The 13,816-nt window shown below is 40.3% G+C and overlaps 1 protein-coding gene across 3 annotated transcripts in view; it reads left to right on the forward strand.

Annotated features, from left to right (window-relative positions):
• LOC309704924 (NLR family CARD domain-containing protein 3-like) overlaps positions 1-6,969 on the forward strand; it is a 38,674-nt gene extending 31,705 nt beyond the window's left edge. For all 3 annotated transcript variants that reach the window (XM_082530434.1, XM_082530435.1, XM_082530436.1), the window contains 4 exons: positions 162-335; positions 3,813-3,986; positions 5,805-5,851; positions 6,006-6,969. In XM_082530434.1, coding sequence (XP_082386560.1) covers positions 162-335; positions 3,813-3,986; positions 5,805-5,851; positions 6,006-6,538 — 928 coding nt within the window. In that variant the 3' untranslated portion in view covers positions 6,539-6,969. The remainder of the gene's footprint in view (positions 1-161; positions 336-3,812; positions 3,987-5,804; positions 5,852-6,005) is intronic.
• The last annotated feature ends 6,847 nt before the right edge of the window (positions 6,970-13,816 follow it).

Below are 13,816 nucleotides of genomic sequence, written 5' to 3' on the forward strand. Positions count from 1 at the left end.
TTAACCAATTAAATGCATTTTATCCAAGTTCATCCATAAAATGTTGTTGATTAGTATCTTAAGTTTTCCCTTAAGAAAAATTATCAAGACGGGATTTAATATTACACAATCTATTAACACACCTTACAGTATTGTTTCATTGATTGTCTTTTATTTCTCAGACTGAGTGGCTGTAACCTCTCAGATAGAAGCTTTGAAGTTCTGTCCTCAGTTCTCAGCTCCCAGTCCTCTAGTCTGAGAGAGTTGGACCTGAGTAACTCTGACCTGCTGGATTCAGGAGTGAAGCTTCTGTCTACTGGACTAAAGCGTTCACAGTGTATAGTGGAAACTCTCAGGTTAGGATTCAAACTTTTCCACAGATTATCATTTAAAATATTAATTATATTACTGCATTAACAGGTTATCTTTTTGAAGTGAACTTTAATTTACATCTGAGTGGATTATGTCTGTGAAGGTTCTTAGTCATCCAGGTCATCGTAGTCCAAGGAGCTTGAAAAGAAAAGTGTCTGGACTTCTTTAGGTTGCTTGAAGACGTTTCACCTCTCATCCGAGAAGCTTCTTCAGTTCCAGGGTAAAATAGTGGAGAGTCCCAGATTTAAACCTCGTGGAAGTATCCCCACAAGGAGGGACAAAGGACCCCCTGATGATCCTCTACCTAATCACATGAGCAAAGGTGTGAAAATGGGTGTGGGTCACAATCAGCCAAGGTTTCGGATGAGCTCATTGTGAAACCTAGCCCCACCCTATCATGTGATTTGCTGAGGTCAGATCGCCCAGGGTGTGATTGGGCGTTAAGGCGTCTGGGAAGGGATCACAGAACTGGATTATAGATGGCAGACAGTTGTTGTCGTAACCCACCACCTCTGTTCAAAGATGGTTGCTCACAGTGGACATATCCACTGTGAGCAACCCGTTTTCACACATTGGCTCTCGTGATTAGGTAGAGGATCATTAGGGGGTCTATTGTCCCTCTTGGGGGGACACTCCCACAGGGTTTAAATCTGGGACTCTCCTCCATTGGACCCTAGAACTGAAGAAGCTTCTCGGATGAGAGGTGAAACGTCTTCGAGCAACTTAAAGAAGTCAAGACGATTACAGCACCTCAGTCAGAAAATGGGGACACAACATCATCAAAGACCGCACCCACTCACAGCACATACTGTTCACACTCCTAGAGGAATGTGAAAGCAAGGACAACCAGATGAAAAAACAATTTCTATCCAAAAGCCATCAGGGTAGTGAATCACTGACTCATTGCTGAACTGTGAAGATCTTAGACCTTTAAATTTGCGATTTTGAACATTTATATACAATATAATACAACTTCATACAATAAAAAAAATTTTAATATCACATATCCTGAATATCTACTAATGGGACAGTGTTGCCTAACTACTTGCACTGCAAATGCTACATAAGTTTGTTTATTATTTTCTATGCTCAGAGTTAAGTTTATTCTGTATATTAGTTAGTTGAATATCTAGTCGTGAAGGGAACTTGATTAGTAAGACTTTTATTGCTCTGCATAACCACTTGTGTTTTGCGGTGTATATAACAATAAAATTCTTAAATCCTGAATCTTAACATATGTGTAGGTTCAAGTTTTAGAGCTCTAAAGTGCAGCTATCATGTTAGGAACATGTTAGGAATTGACAGTAACACTGAGCACGCAGTTCAAATCTTTATTTTTTACCACTCGCTGCATTCTTGATATTCATGAATTCAGCAGGTTAATGACTGTCTGCAGCATTAATCTCATATTTCCATCTAATGTGTTGAATTTGACTGTTTTATTTGATGTTCTTTATGATCTCTAGCACCAGTTCATCTGTAGGCCATGCTCAGTCCATCCATTTAGTGAAATGAGTGAATGATGTTTAAAGGTTTCAGGTTTCAGAGCTCATCACAGCACAGAAACAGCTTTAGTGAAGGTTACAAATGATCTTCTTATGGCCTCTGACAGTGGACTCATTTCTGTGCTTGTCCTGCTAGACCTTAGTGCAGCATTCGATACTGTTGACCATAATATCCTATTAGAGCGATTAGAACATGCTGTAGGTATTACAGGTACTGCACTGCAGTGGTTTGTATCATATCTATCTAATAGACTCCAATTTGTGCATGTAAATGGAGAGTCCTCTTCACACACTGAGGTTAATTATGGAGTTCCACAGGGTTCAGTGCTAGGACCAATTCTGTTTACATTATACATGCTTCCCTTAGGCAGCATCATTAGAAGACATAGCATAAATTTTCACTGCTATGCCGATGACACCCAGCTCTATCTGTCCATGAAGCCAGATAACACACACCAATGAGTTAAACTGCAGGAATGTCTTAAAGACATAAAGACCTGGATGGCCGCTAACTTTCTGCTTCTTAATTCAGATAAAACTGAGGTTATTGTACTCGGCCCTGAAAATCTTAGAAATATGGTATCTAAGCAGATTCTTACTCTGGATGGCATTACCTTGGCCTCCAGTAACGCTGTGAAGAACCTTGGAGTCATTTTTGACCAGGACATGTCCTTCAATGCACATATTAAACAAATATGTAAGACTGCTTTCTTCCATTTGCGCAACATCTCTAAAATTAGAAATATCCTGTCTCAGAGTGACGCTAAAAAACTAGTTCATGCATTTATTACTTCCAGGCTGGACGACTGTAATTCATTATTATCAGGATGTCCAAAAAACTCCCTGAAAAGCCTTCAGCTAATCCAAAATGCTGCAGCAAGAGTCCTGACAGGGACTAGAAAGAGAGAGCATATTTCTCCTGTTTTGTATTCCCTTCATTGGCTTCCTGTTAAATCCAGAATTGAATTCAAAATCCTGCTCCTCACATACAAGGTCTTAAATAATCAGGCCCCATCTTATCTTAATGACCTTGTAGTACCATATCACCCTATTAGAGCACTTCGCTCTCGCTCTGCAGGCCTTCTTGTTGTTCCTAGAGTATTTAAAAGTAGAATGGGAGGCAGAGCCTTCAGTTTTCAGGCCCCTCTTCTGTGGAACCAGCTTCCAGTTTGGATTCGGGAGACAGACACTATCTCTACTTTCAAGATTAGGCTTCAAACTTTCCTTTTTGCTAAAGCATATAGTTAGGGCTGGACCAGGTGATCCTGAATCCTCCCTTGCTTATGCTGCAATAGACGTAGGCTGCCGGGGGATTCCCATGATGCATTGAGTTTTTCCTTTCCAGTCACCTTTCTCACTCAATATCTATTAATAGACCTCTCTGCATTGAATCATATCTGTTATTAACCTCTGTCTCTCTTCCACAGCATGTCTTTTATCCTGTCTTCCTTCTCTCACCCCAACCGGTCGCAGCAGATGGCCCCGCCCCTCCCTGAGCCTGGTTCTGCTGGAGGTTTCTTCCTGTTAAAAGGGAGTTTTTCCTTCCCACTGTCACCAAAGTGCTTGCTCATAGGGGGTCATATAATTGTTGGGTTTTTCTCTGTATCTATGAAGCGCCTTGAGGCGACTTTTGTTGTGATTTGGCGCTATATAAATAAAATTGAATTGAATTGAATTGAAAGGTCTCCTTGTTATGTGAGCGTGCACAGATCATGAAGCAGAAAGCCTGAGTTAACAGATAAATGATCTGTTAACCCAGGCTTGGGGCTTTCTCTCTAATATTGTTGGCTGTTACCATACATTGTTAAACAACATGAGATGACTTTAGTTGTGTGTACAGTATTGTCAGTTGTAAAGTTAAATTAAACTGAATTGATGTAAATGGATAGGTGTTATTGTATATGACAAAGAGAAAATGATTGTTGACAGATGGATTGTTGTTTTGTGTGTCTGCAGTCTGTCAGGCTGTCTGATCACAGAGGAAGGCTGTACTTCTCTGGCCTCAGCTCTGAGCTCCAACCCCTCCCATCTGAGAGAGCTGGACCTAAGCTACAATCATCCAGGAGACTCAGGATTGAAGCTGCTGTCGGCTGGACTGAAGGAACCAGGCTGGAGACTGGACACTCTCAGGTATGGAGAGAGTGTCTGATAGAGGAGGAAAAGCTGGAAACATTTCCTGTGTCCTTCACTCACTTCTTGTTTGTTCATAACACATGAACTGATCAATAAGAGATATTCCTGTAGGAGATGTCCAGGGAGCACTTCTCCGGGAACAACTTGTAGATATCTCAGTACATTTAGTATTCATCTTTCTATAGAAAGGGTATTAAAATAAGCACTGAATAAAAATAAACAGTGAAAACTGTCAGCTTAGCTTAATCAAAATAAAAATAAAGAAAAAATCATTATTTTACAATCAGAGCTGTGGAAGAAGCTGACAAATAGAGGGAGATGCTTCTCTGCACTTAAACCATACCATACCATAATTTATTTATATAGCACATGGCTGACCAAAGTGCTGTACAGCAGAAATATAATAAATACAATAAGAATAATAAATACAATAAATAAATAACAATAAAATAACAGTGTCAGTGACCCACTAAATCAAAGGCCAGGCAATAAAGTTGAGTTTTTAATCTGGATTTAAAAACCACCACTGATGTAGACTGCCTAATGTGAAGAGGAGGATCGTTCCAAAGATTCGGGGTCCACAATAGAGAAAGCTTGGTCTCCTCTAAGGTTTAGCCATGAGAGCAACAGCTTCTAAGCCATAGGTGTCAAACTCTGGCCCGCGGGCCAAGTTTGGCCCGCAGCCTAATTACATTTGGCCCGCGAAGCCATACCTAATTACTATTAGAGCTGGCCTACTGGTATTTTACAGCTAATATATATATTGTTTAGTATTAAGCTTTGCTTGTTCCATATTCAGTTTTTCAGCATCAGAGTCCATAAGAAGAGATTCATTCTTATATCTAGAGGAATATATTTCAATAAATATTAACGTTAGCCCGCGACTTTGTTCCAGTTTTGAATTTTGGCCCACTGTGTATTTGAGTTTGACACCCCTGTTCTAAGCTGACCGGAGTGAGCGAGGTGGGATATAGGGCGTCAGCAGATCGCACAAATATACAGGTGCCAGACAATTTACGGATTTAAAAAACAGGAAAAGAATTTTAAAATAGATCCTAAATTCAATTGGAAGCCAGTGTAAGGAGGCCAGAAGTGGAGTATTAAGCTCAAATTTTCTTTACCAGTTTACCACTTTTACCAATTTTCTTTTAAAAACCGTGCCGCAACAGTTGCAGGTGTGACCGAGTGCCCTGGCCAACCCCCATTAAAAGGAGTTGCAGTAATCCAAGCGTAAGGTTATCAAAGCATTGTTGACAGTTTCGAAGTCACGCCTGTAAAGAAAAGACTCAACCTTCGACAGATGTCTGAGGTGATAGAATGAAGATATCACCACCCCGTGGCCATCAAATCATAGAGCAGTGTAAATTGGGACTGAATAAATCCATGATTTAACATCAGACAATCAAGCAGGAGTCCAATCGAATAAAATGACAGTAAACAGCATCCTCGACATGCAAGTTACAGAAAGAGAATCCATATGATATCACCAAGTCCAATGTGTGACCTTGTTCTTGAGTGGTGCCCTTAACAGACTGAACAAGATTAAAAGAGTTCACTAAGTCCATGAAGTCCTTACCAGGGGCTTCTCTGGGCAAACGACGTGAATATTAAAATCACAAAATAAAAGGAGATGGTCATACCGTGATGCACAGTCAGCAAGAAAGTCCAAAAAAAAAAAAAAAAAACTCAGATAAAAAAATCCTGATATGTTATATATCACTGAGTTACAGAAGAATCAGAAAGAAAGGAGGCAGTTATGACTGTTGGCTTGGATACAATGATCAGTCCTGGTGTCTAAACTGCTCCTCCTTTCAGGGTGGAGCCTGCTGGAGTCCGATGGTTGAGACCAGGTCTGAGGAAGTGTAAGTGTGCTTTTAACGTGATTCATGAAAACAAAGCAGCACACATTCAACCATCTTCATCATTCTGATGTCAGGAGCCATCATCAAAGTGTCAATCAATGAACAGATGATGGATCAATAACTGCAGCTGGATTGTGTTTGCTCTCTCCATCAGATTCCTGTCAACTCACAATCGACACAAACACAGTGAACACAAAGCTCCAACTGTCTGACAACAACAGGAATGTGACATGTGTGGAGGAGGTTCAGTCATATCCTGATCATCCAGACAGATTTGATAGTTGGGAACAGCTACTGTGTAGAAATGGTCTGACTGGTCGCTGTTACTGGGAGGTCGAGTGGAGAGGAAGGGTTGATATATCAGTGAGTTACAGAACAATCAGAAGGAAAGGAGGCAGTTATGACTGTGTGTTTGGATACAATAATCAGTCCTGGTGTCTAAACTGCTCTGGGGATGGTCCACAATTTGCCAGGCATAATAGTATGAAAGGACGCATCTCCTCCATCTCCTCCTCCTCTGTCTCTAACAGAGCAGCAGTGTATGTGGACTGTCCTGCTGGCACTCTGTCCTTCTACAGAGTCTCCTCTGACACTCTGATCCACCTCCACACCTTCAACACCACATTCACTCAAACTCTTTATCCTGGGTTTTGGTTCTATCCTGGTTCCTCAGTGACTCTGTGCTGAGTGGAGTGTAAAGAGTGTCCTCCTGTTAGAGAAACACTCTGACTGTTGAACAGATAGTTCAGTCTGTACATGTCTGTCTCTTTCACTCACAAACACGTTTTCAGATTCATGGATTCAATCAGTTGATGTTTGAAACTGTTCTAAATGATTCCTTGTAAACTTCTTCCTCTTCAGTCCTTTAAAGATGGAAGCTCCCATTATTCCAGGATCCACATGTTGTTTTTCTGAAAATATTGGCTCAATAGTTTTGAATGCAGTTCTAAGCAGAATCTGATTGTATTGAGGGAATGCATGTAGCTTATCTAATAAACAGCAAAGGCTTCAATCCTCATTTGAAAGTAGTCTTGTGTTTTTCCCATGTTGATCAAGAACATGGTGCAGGATGTTGGTAAGAGCTTGGTTCTCAATCTCTTAGAAACATGTAAATATGTGTGTATAGCACTGCATATGTTGGGTATCACTTTAGTTTGTATGAAACTATTAGAAGCTGATTCATTGTCTCTGTGAAGGTTCTCAGTCATCCAGGTCATCGTAGTCTAGGATGCGTGGAAAGAAAAGAGTCTGGACTATTTAAGTTGCTTGAAGGCGTTTCACCTCTCATCCGAGAAGCTTCTTCAGTTCGAGGTTAAATGGTGGAGAGTCCCAGATTTAAACCCTGTGGGAGTGTCCCCCCCAAGAGGGACAATAGACATTAATCACACTAATCACATGAGCCAAGGTGTGAAAACAGGTTGCTCACAGTGGATATGTCCACTGTGAGCCACCATCTTTGAACAGAGGTGGTGGGTTACGACAACAACTGTCTGCCATCTATAATCCAGTTCTGTGATCCCTTCCTAGATGCCTTAACGCCTACTCACACCCTGGGCGATCTGACCTCAGCAAATCACATGATAGGGTGGGGCCAGGTTTCACAATGAGCTCACCCGAAACCTTGGCTGATTGTGACCCACACCCATTTTCACGCCTTGGCTCGTGTGATTGTGATTGATTGATTATTAGTTGAAGTTCATAATGGAGTAAAAAGTTGCAGTTAAAAGTTACTCAATGTATTATTTAATTTCTTTCAAATATGTAAATGTATAAACAAGGGTAAAAGAAGTCCCATTAAGACACAGGTGTCAAACTCTGGCCCACGGGCCAAATTTGGCCCGCAGCTTAATTACATTTGGCCCGCGAAGCCATACCAAATTACTATTAGAGCTGGCCTACTGGTATTATACAGCAAATATATATATCGTTTAGTATTAAGCTTTGCTTGTTCCATATTCAGTTTTTTAGCAAAACTTGTTTGAGTCCATAAGAAAAGATTCATTCTTATATTTGGAGGAAGATTTTTTTTCCAATAAATATTAATGTTAGACCGCGACTTTGTTCCAGTTGTGAATTTTGGCCCACTGTGTATTTGAGTTTGACACCCCTGCATTAAGAGATGTAATGTAACACAGGCTAAAACAGTTAAAAGAGTTCATGACTATGTTCAACCGGATAACAATCCTTAATGTGACTACAACCTGTGTAAAATTCAATCTGTGATCTACTTGTCGAGCCTGGGGAATAATCCTTGTGATTCAGTGATCATGATTGATTCGTTATGCCTGACGTTGCGGGAGGGGGAGCTCTGGCCACGATGCCTCATTTGCAATGAAGCTGCTGAAAGAGAAGCATCATGTCTGAGCGTCATCATTGACTTATCCCCTTTTCAGGTCAGAATTGAGCAATTCTGCTTTTGAACTTTACAAATATGTATGTTGAGCTGTACTGACCGTGTTTCCAAATGTACCAAGAGGGTACTAGGAATATTTAGATGATTTGTGTTAACTGTGTTGTCAGGATAAGCTATAAGCAGCAAGCTAAGCTAAGCCCTCTGTTGGTGGCTAGTATGGAGCACTATTGTGCCAGACTGTGTATGAAACATACAGCATTGTGTGCATTTTGCATTTGATCTGGACAAAGAACATGTTTATTTTGTGTGAAGGGACAAATCAACATCAAACTCAACACAACATCAAACTTTATTTATAGAGCACATTTAAAAACCAGCGGTATACCAAAGTGCTTAACATAAAAGACAGAAAAGTAACATGAGTATTATAAGGCCTCAGCAAAGTATCAAATATACTCAGAGGTCATTGCCACTAATACACAGTATTAGTATAAAATGCATATTAGTATTTTTATATGAATACTTTGTTTATTTTCTATACATTTAAGTTTAATGATCTAAGTTTGCTTATTGATTCATAAGCTGTTTTTGTAAATTCTTACATTCAATTTATTCTGTAACTTAAAGGAAAGGAAAGAAGACGGTCTTGAGATATATTGTCTTACAACTAACAGAGACTGTACATCGTTGTTAAGATTTTAATACTTTTGTATGTATGTTTATATTTCTGAGTCATTCGCAATGAAGCTGCTGAAAGAGAAGCATCATGTCTGAGTGTCATCATTGACTTATCCCCTTTTCAGGGTGTAACATGATTAGGTAGGGGGTCATCAGGGGGTCGTTTTGTCCCTCTTTGGGGGTATACTCCACCATTTGACCTTAGAACTGAAGAAGAGGTGAAACGTCTTCAAGCAACTTAGAGAGGTCCAGACGCTTTTCTTTCCAAGCTCCTTAGACAAGGTTGAAAATGGTTTATCTTTTCATTCTTTCCTAACCTGGAAGCAACATGAGGCAGCTCGTGTATCAATGTTACCAAACGAAGGCGTCTAGCCTGGATATCAGCTGTGAAATGAGCTGATATCCAGTTCTCTTCCATCTCCAGATATCTGTTGGTGCTCCAGACATTTTCATTCCGGTAAGTTCTAAATATGTTCATATCACTCTTTATAGCCTAATAGTTTTATTTTCGATGCGCTCTGAGGTCATAGCAAATTAGAACAAACATCCTAATGAGTGATTTTGCAGAACTACCTTCTATTTATAAAGTTGCTAATTATTTGGCATTATTGCAGCAAACCAGCCTATGGAATGGATGAAACACACCGTGACTGGGTTCCAGCGCTACACAAGCTCCTTAGACCAAGCTGATTCTGTCACGGTCTGGGTGGCAGACCGTGGGGGATGTTGGAGAAAAGGACCCAAACGCTGGACTTAGTGGAATGAGCAGTGGGTTTATTTACAGTGAGGTAAATGTACACCACACAATAAATCTCCAAAGTGCTCCCTCGACTCCCGTGACGTGTCTTCTCCTAAGTGCTGGTATTTCGTGCTCTCTGCCCCTGTGCCTTCGCACACCCCGTGTGTCTTGCAGTCCTGTGTTCCGCTGTCCTCCTGAGGAAAAACAACAGACACAGCCGTTATGGCACCAACTCCAGCAGGCATACACTGAACCACACTTTAAACACTGACATGGAGTCTAACTCAACGATCCTGCGCCGGAGGAAGCTCCATCGCTCTGTTAAGTAGCTCCCTCGACGAGCCTGATCAGAAGCAGGTGTGTGAGAACCTAGGTGTGACCGGCAGCCGGCAGGGCCACGCCCATCAGGCCTGCAGGTGGCTGTCCTTCGTCCTTCAGCCACACCCGCAGACACCCACACCTACACACACACCAGCATGGAACACAAGAGCACAGTGCAGCAAACATACATCCAATACAATAATAACAATAATAATAACAATAACAATAATAATAATGGTCCACACTGTTCACGGACCCCGAGTCCCCGGAACCAGGTCCGTGACAGATTCATTGTTTTTCATGCAGCTCTAATTTGATAAAACACTGCATCAAAAACAAAGAGAAAGTGATGTCACATCCGTTTATGTCCACACAATTAGAAGAATAATTTGGACATGTGTGAAGAACTCTAACCAAGAGAGCAAACCAAAACAAGAAAGCAATGTCAAACAGATCCTTCCAACAGACAATTTCCATGACTGGAACTGTTCAATCTAAAAATCCTACATTTGTATGGGTCACAAGCACATCAGCAGCAGTCATTATTTGAATCCCTTTAAATGTGTTGTTTGATTGAATAAGTCATATTAAACAGTGATTTAGATCAATAATATAATACTTTAGTGTTGTTAGCTTCATTGGAAACTTGCACACAGCTGTGAATGTGGGAGTGAGTGTGAATGGTTGTCTGTGTCTACGTGTCAGCCCTGCCACAGACTGGCCACCTGTCCAGGGTGGACCCCGCCTCTCGCCCTAACACAGCCTGGATAGGCTCCACCCCCCACGACCCTGATAAGGATAAGCAGAAGTGACTGGATGGATGGATATAACAAGGTTATAAGAAACATGGAACATGACAAGGTGCTGTAGTCCAGTCTATGTTGTGTGTTCTCCCTGTGCCAAAAACCCACTACAGTATAAAACTATGTCAAGCAGTGTGAATGAGCATATTTAATGTGTGGAGGATACGATCATGAGAATAATATTAATGCCACTTAAATCCTACACCCAAGCTTCTTATGGCACTTGCAGAGGTAGAAATGTTGGATGATGGGGGGCTTCAGTTGGTGGAGCTGAGCCCTGTTGACCCCTGGATGGCTGATCCTCGAGAGCCTCTGGAGCTCCAGGAAGGAGAAGTGAAAGGACCTGTTTTGATTTTACACTTTAAATAACAAATATTTAAGCACAGTTTTCAGACAATACTGTGGATTGTGTTACTCTTAAAGAACTGTTTATCACAATGATCTCAAACTTCAATTATCTAACTAATAATAATAATAATCTCACATTTTCTCCATACTGAATGAACTAAGAGTCCATCAGTGGTCCCCCAAATGTAAATGTTCTTTGAGCTTCCTGTCAGGTGACATGCTTCAGCCACGCCTGCATGGAGCTACAACTTGGTGAGAGAAGGTTCATGTTCGACCCCTGGTTGAAGGGTCCCGCGTTTGCCAGGGGCTGGTGGCTTCTCCATGAGCCTCCAGCAGACACACTTTGTGCTGCAGATCTCATCTACATCAGCCATATGCACTCAAACCACCTCAGGCAAGCTCTGCTGATGTTGTTAAATACAGCAGTTCCTCGTTAATCGCAGGAGTTACGTTCTAAAAATAACCCGCGATAGGTGAAATCTGCGAAGTAGCCAGCTTTATTTTTTACAATTATTATAGATGTTTGAAGGCTGTAAAATCCCTCACTACACACTTTATACACTTTTCTCAGACAGACATGAACGTTTTCACACTTTTCTCTCTTGTTTAAACACAAAGTTCAAACCTTGGTAGAAAAATAAGTCCAATATTATAGAATAAAACCAACCTCAGAGTCACCCTGCTGGGGATCGAAGATTTATGTACATTTGACAAGCTGAACACATTCTGTACTGGACAGGAGAAAAGAAATCCACGAAAGGTAAGTGCGTTAAAGTGAGGGACCACTGTATACATAAAAATATACATTACATATTACTGCTGATTTTATTTGAAGCAGCTCAGTGACTGAGAGCAAACACAGCACAGTATCTACAGACTGTTCTTGCTTCAGCTGTTCATCTGGATCACACAGCATTTGATTGATTTCTTATGGCTCACATACATTCCAATATTTAAACCATGACCAGCTGCAATCAACATCAACAAAGGAAAATAACCCATGCTGCACACAGTCACAGTAAAGACAAGCTATAACATTCTTAAATTAAAGGCTGGAAAACAACTTTTACATCCTTTCATTATGAATCGATTGTAATTAATTATAAATCACTACAAAGTCATGTAGAGCACTCTGCATTTGTGCCCCAGTCAATACTTACAGTCTACTTACCATATAAGATGGACAAAAAGTTTTTCCACCAAAAATTACTGACACTGTACTTCAAACTATTTACACACGAGTGAAATTGACTTAAAGAATAATTATTTTTAGTTTCATATAAATATTTAACTTGGTATTCCCTTATTCTATTGGAGCCAAATTTAACCACAAACCATATTATAAAGTGTTTCTAGAAGCTATTGACTAATGGTGTGTATTTAGTTTTTTTCTACACTGTATTTTTGTTTCTTTGTTGTTAAATAAATAATAACACAGTGCCATATGTTTGAGTTCAAGATGTCATAAGTCCAGGTTACTTTCTATATGATGTCCTCATATGTAAAATCTTAGAATTCATAGTGAAGGAAACTGTTTCCAGGGCCTACTCCGTGGATCGGCTTCCTCCGAGGCGTGGACGTCTATCAGCAGAGAATGTACCTTCACCTATCAGCAGAGAATGTCCCTTAGTCTGTAACACAGTCAAATATATTCTCAAGTAATATTCAAGCATGCCATTCAGCGTGTTAGTACGAGCAGCTCGGGAGCAGCTTGGGAGAACAAGAAAACAGAGACTGCTTTAGATTGTCTTCCCAAAGTGACTCAACTTTATTCACAAGTACAACAGTTTATATAGAGGGTAAAATTCATGAGACAGCAGATTATCAGTTTAAACCAGTACAGACCAAGATAAGGCAGCGTCTTCCTGCCCTTGGGTGAAGAAGCATCCTTTGTGTAGTGTATCAGTTCAGCTACAATTGTGATTATCTCAGCGACATATTTTCAAGGCACAAAACGAAGAGTTCTTTCATTAGTGAAATCTGAAACAAACCATTTGGCCTCAACAGGCGTCTCCTAAAAGATTAAGAAACTAATGTAGCTGAGGGAGTGATCTCTGTGGTATTTCAACCTTGTACCAGCCTGTGATTCTCACACATCAATTCTTGGGTCAAAGAGAAAAATAACTAAAACAAAGGGGCCTTATTGAATGACAGAGTTTTCCTGCATAATGTCACTATAAAACAATATCCAGTAAATGCTCCCATGGTACTAAAATACCTAACAGTTCCCCTCTTTTATTATTTTTAAAAATAATAACTCAAATAGAAAGGAAAAATCACAAATGTAATAACATAATATAAAAAGCAAATCATAAAATGTAATAGTTCACAACCTAATGTTCAATATACACATCAGGAACATCATTGGTAACATCTGGCACATCCTCAGGATCAATTTGTGCTAATTGCAAATACATTGAAGTAGCTGTACTAGTAGCTATATGGGTTATCATTGAAAATGTGGCTTTGCAGAAATGTGAACAGGGTTGCACTTTACAATACGAAATAGTAAATAAAAATCCTAAGGTTAATGCAGTAGATATGATTAATAACCTAAATATATAAAAAAAACAGTTCTTTAGTCGTCTCCTGGCCTGGTCCCAGGTTCGAGAGACACCGTATAAGCGTCGTGTGATGACAATGGGCATTTCATTTTCTCCATTATCAGGATGAAACGAGTCTATCTTTATCAGGTTAGACATTGTGTGGTACTCTAGGCTTTC

The sequence above is a fragment of the Aulonocara stuartgranti genome (genome assembly GCF_965226115.1).
Source record: "Aulonocara stuartgranti genome assembly, chromosome: 4".
NCBI classification, from domain to species: domain Eukaryota; kingdom Metazoa; phylum Chordata; class Actinopteri; order Cichliformes; family Cichlidae; genus Aulonocara; species Aulonocara stuartgranti.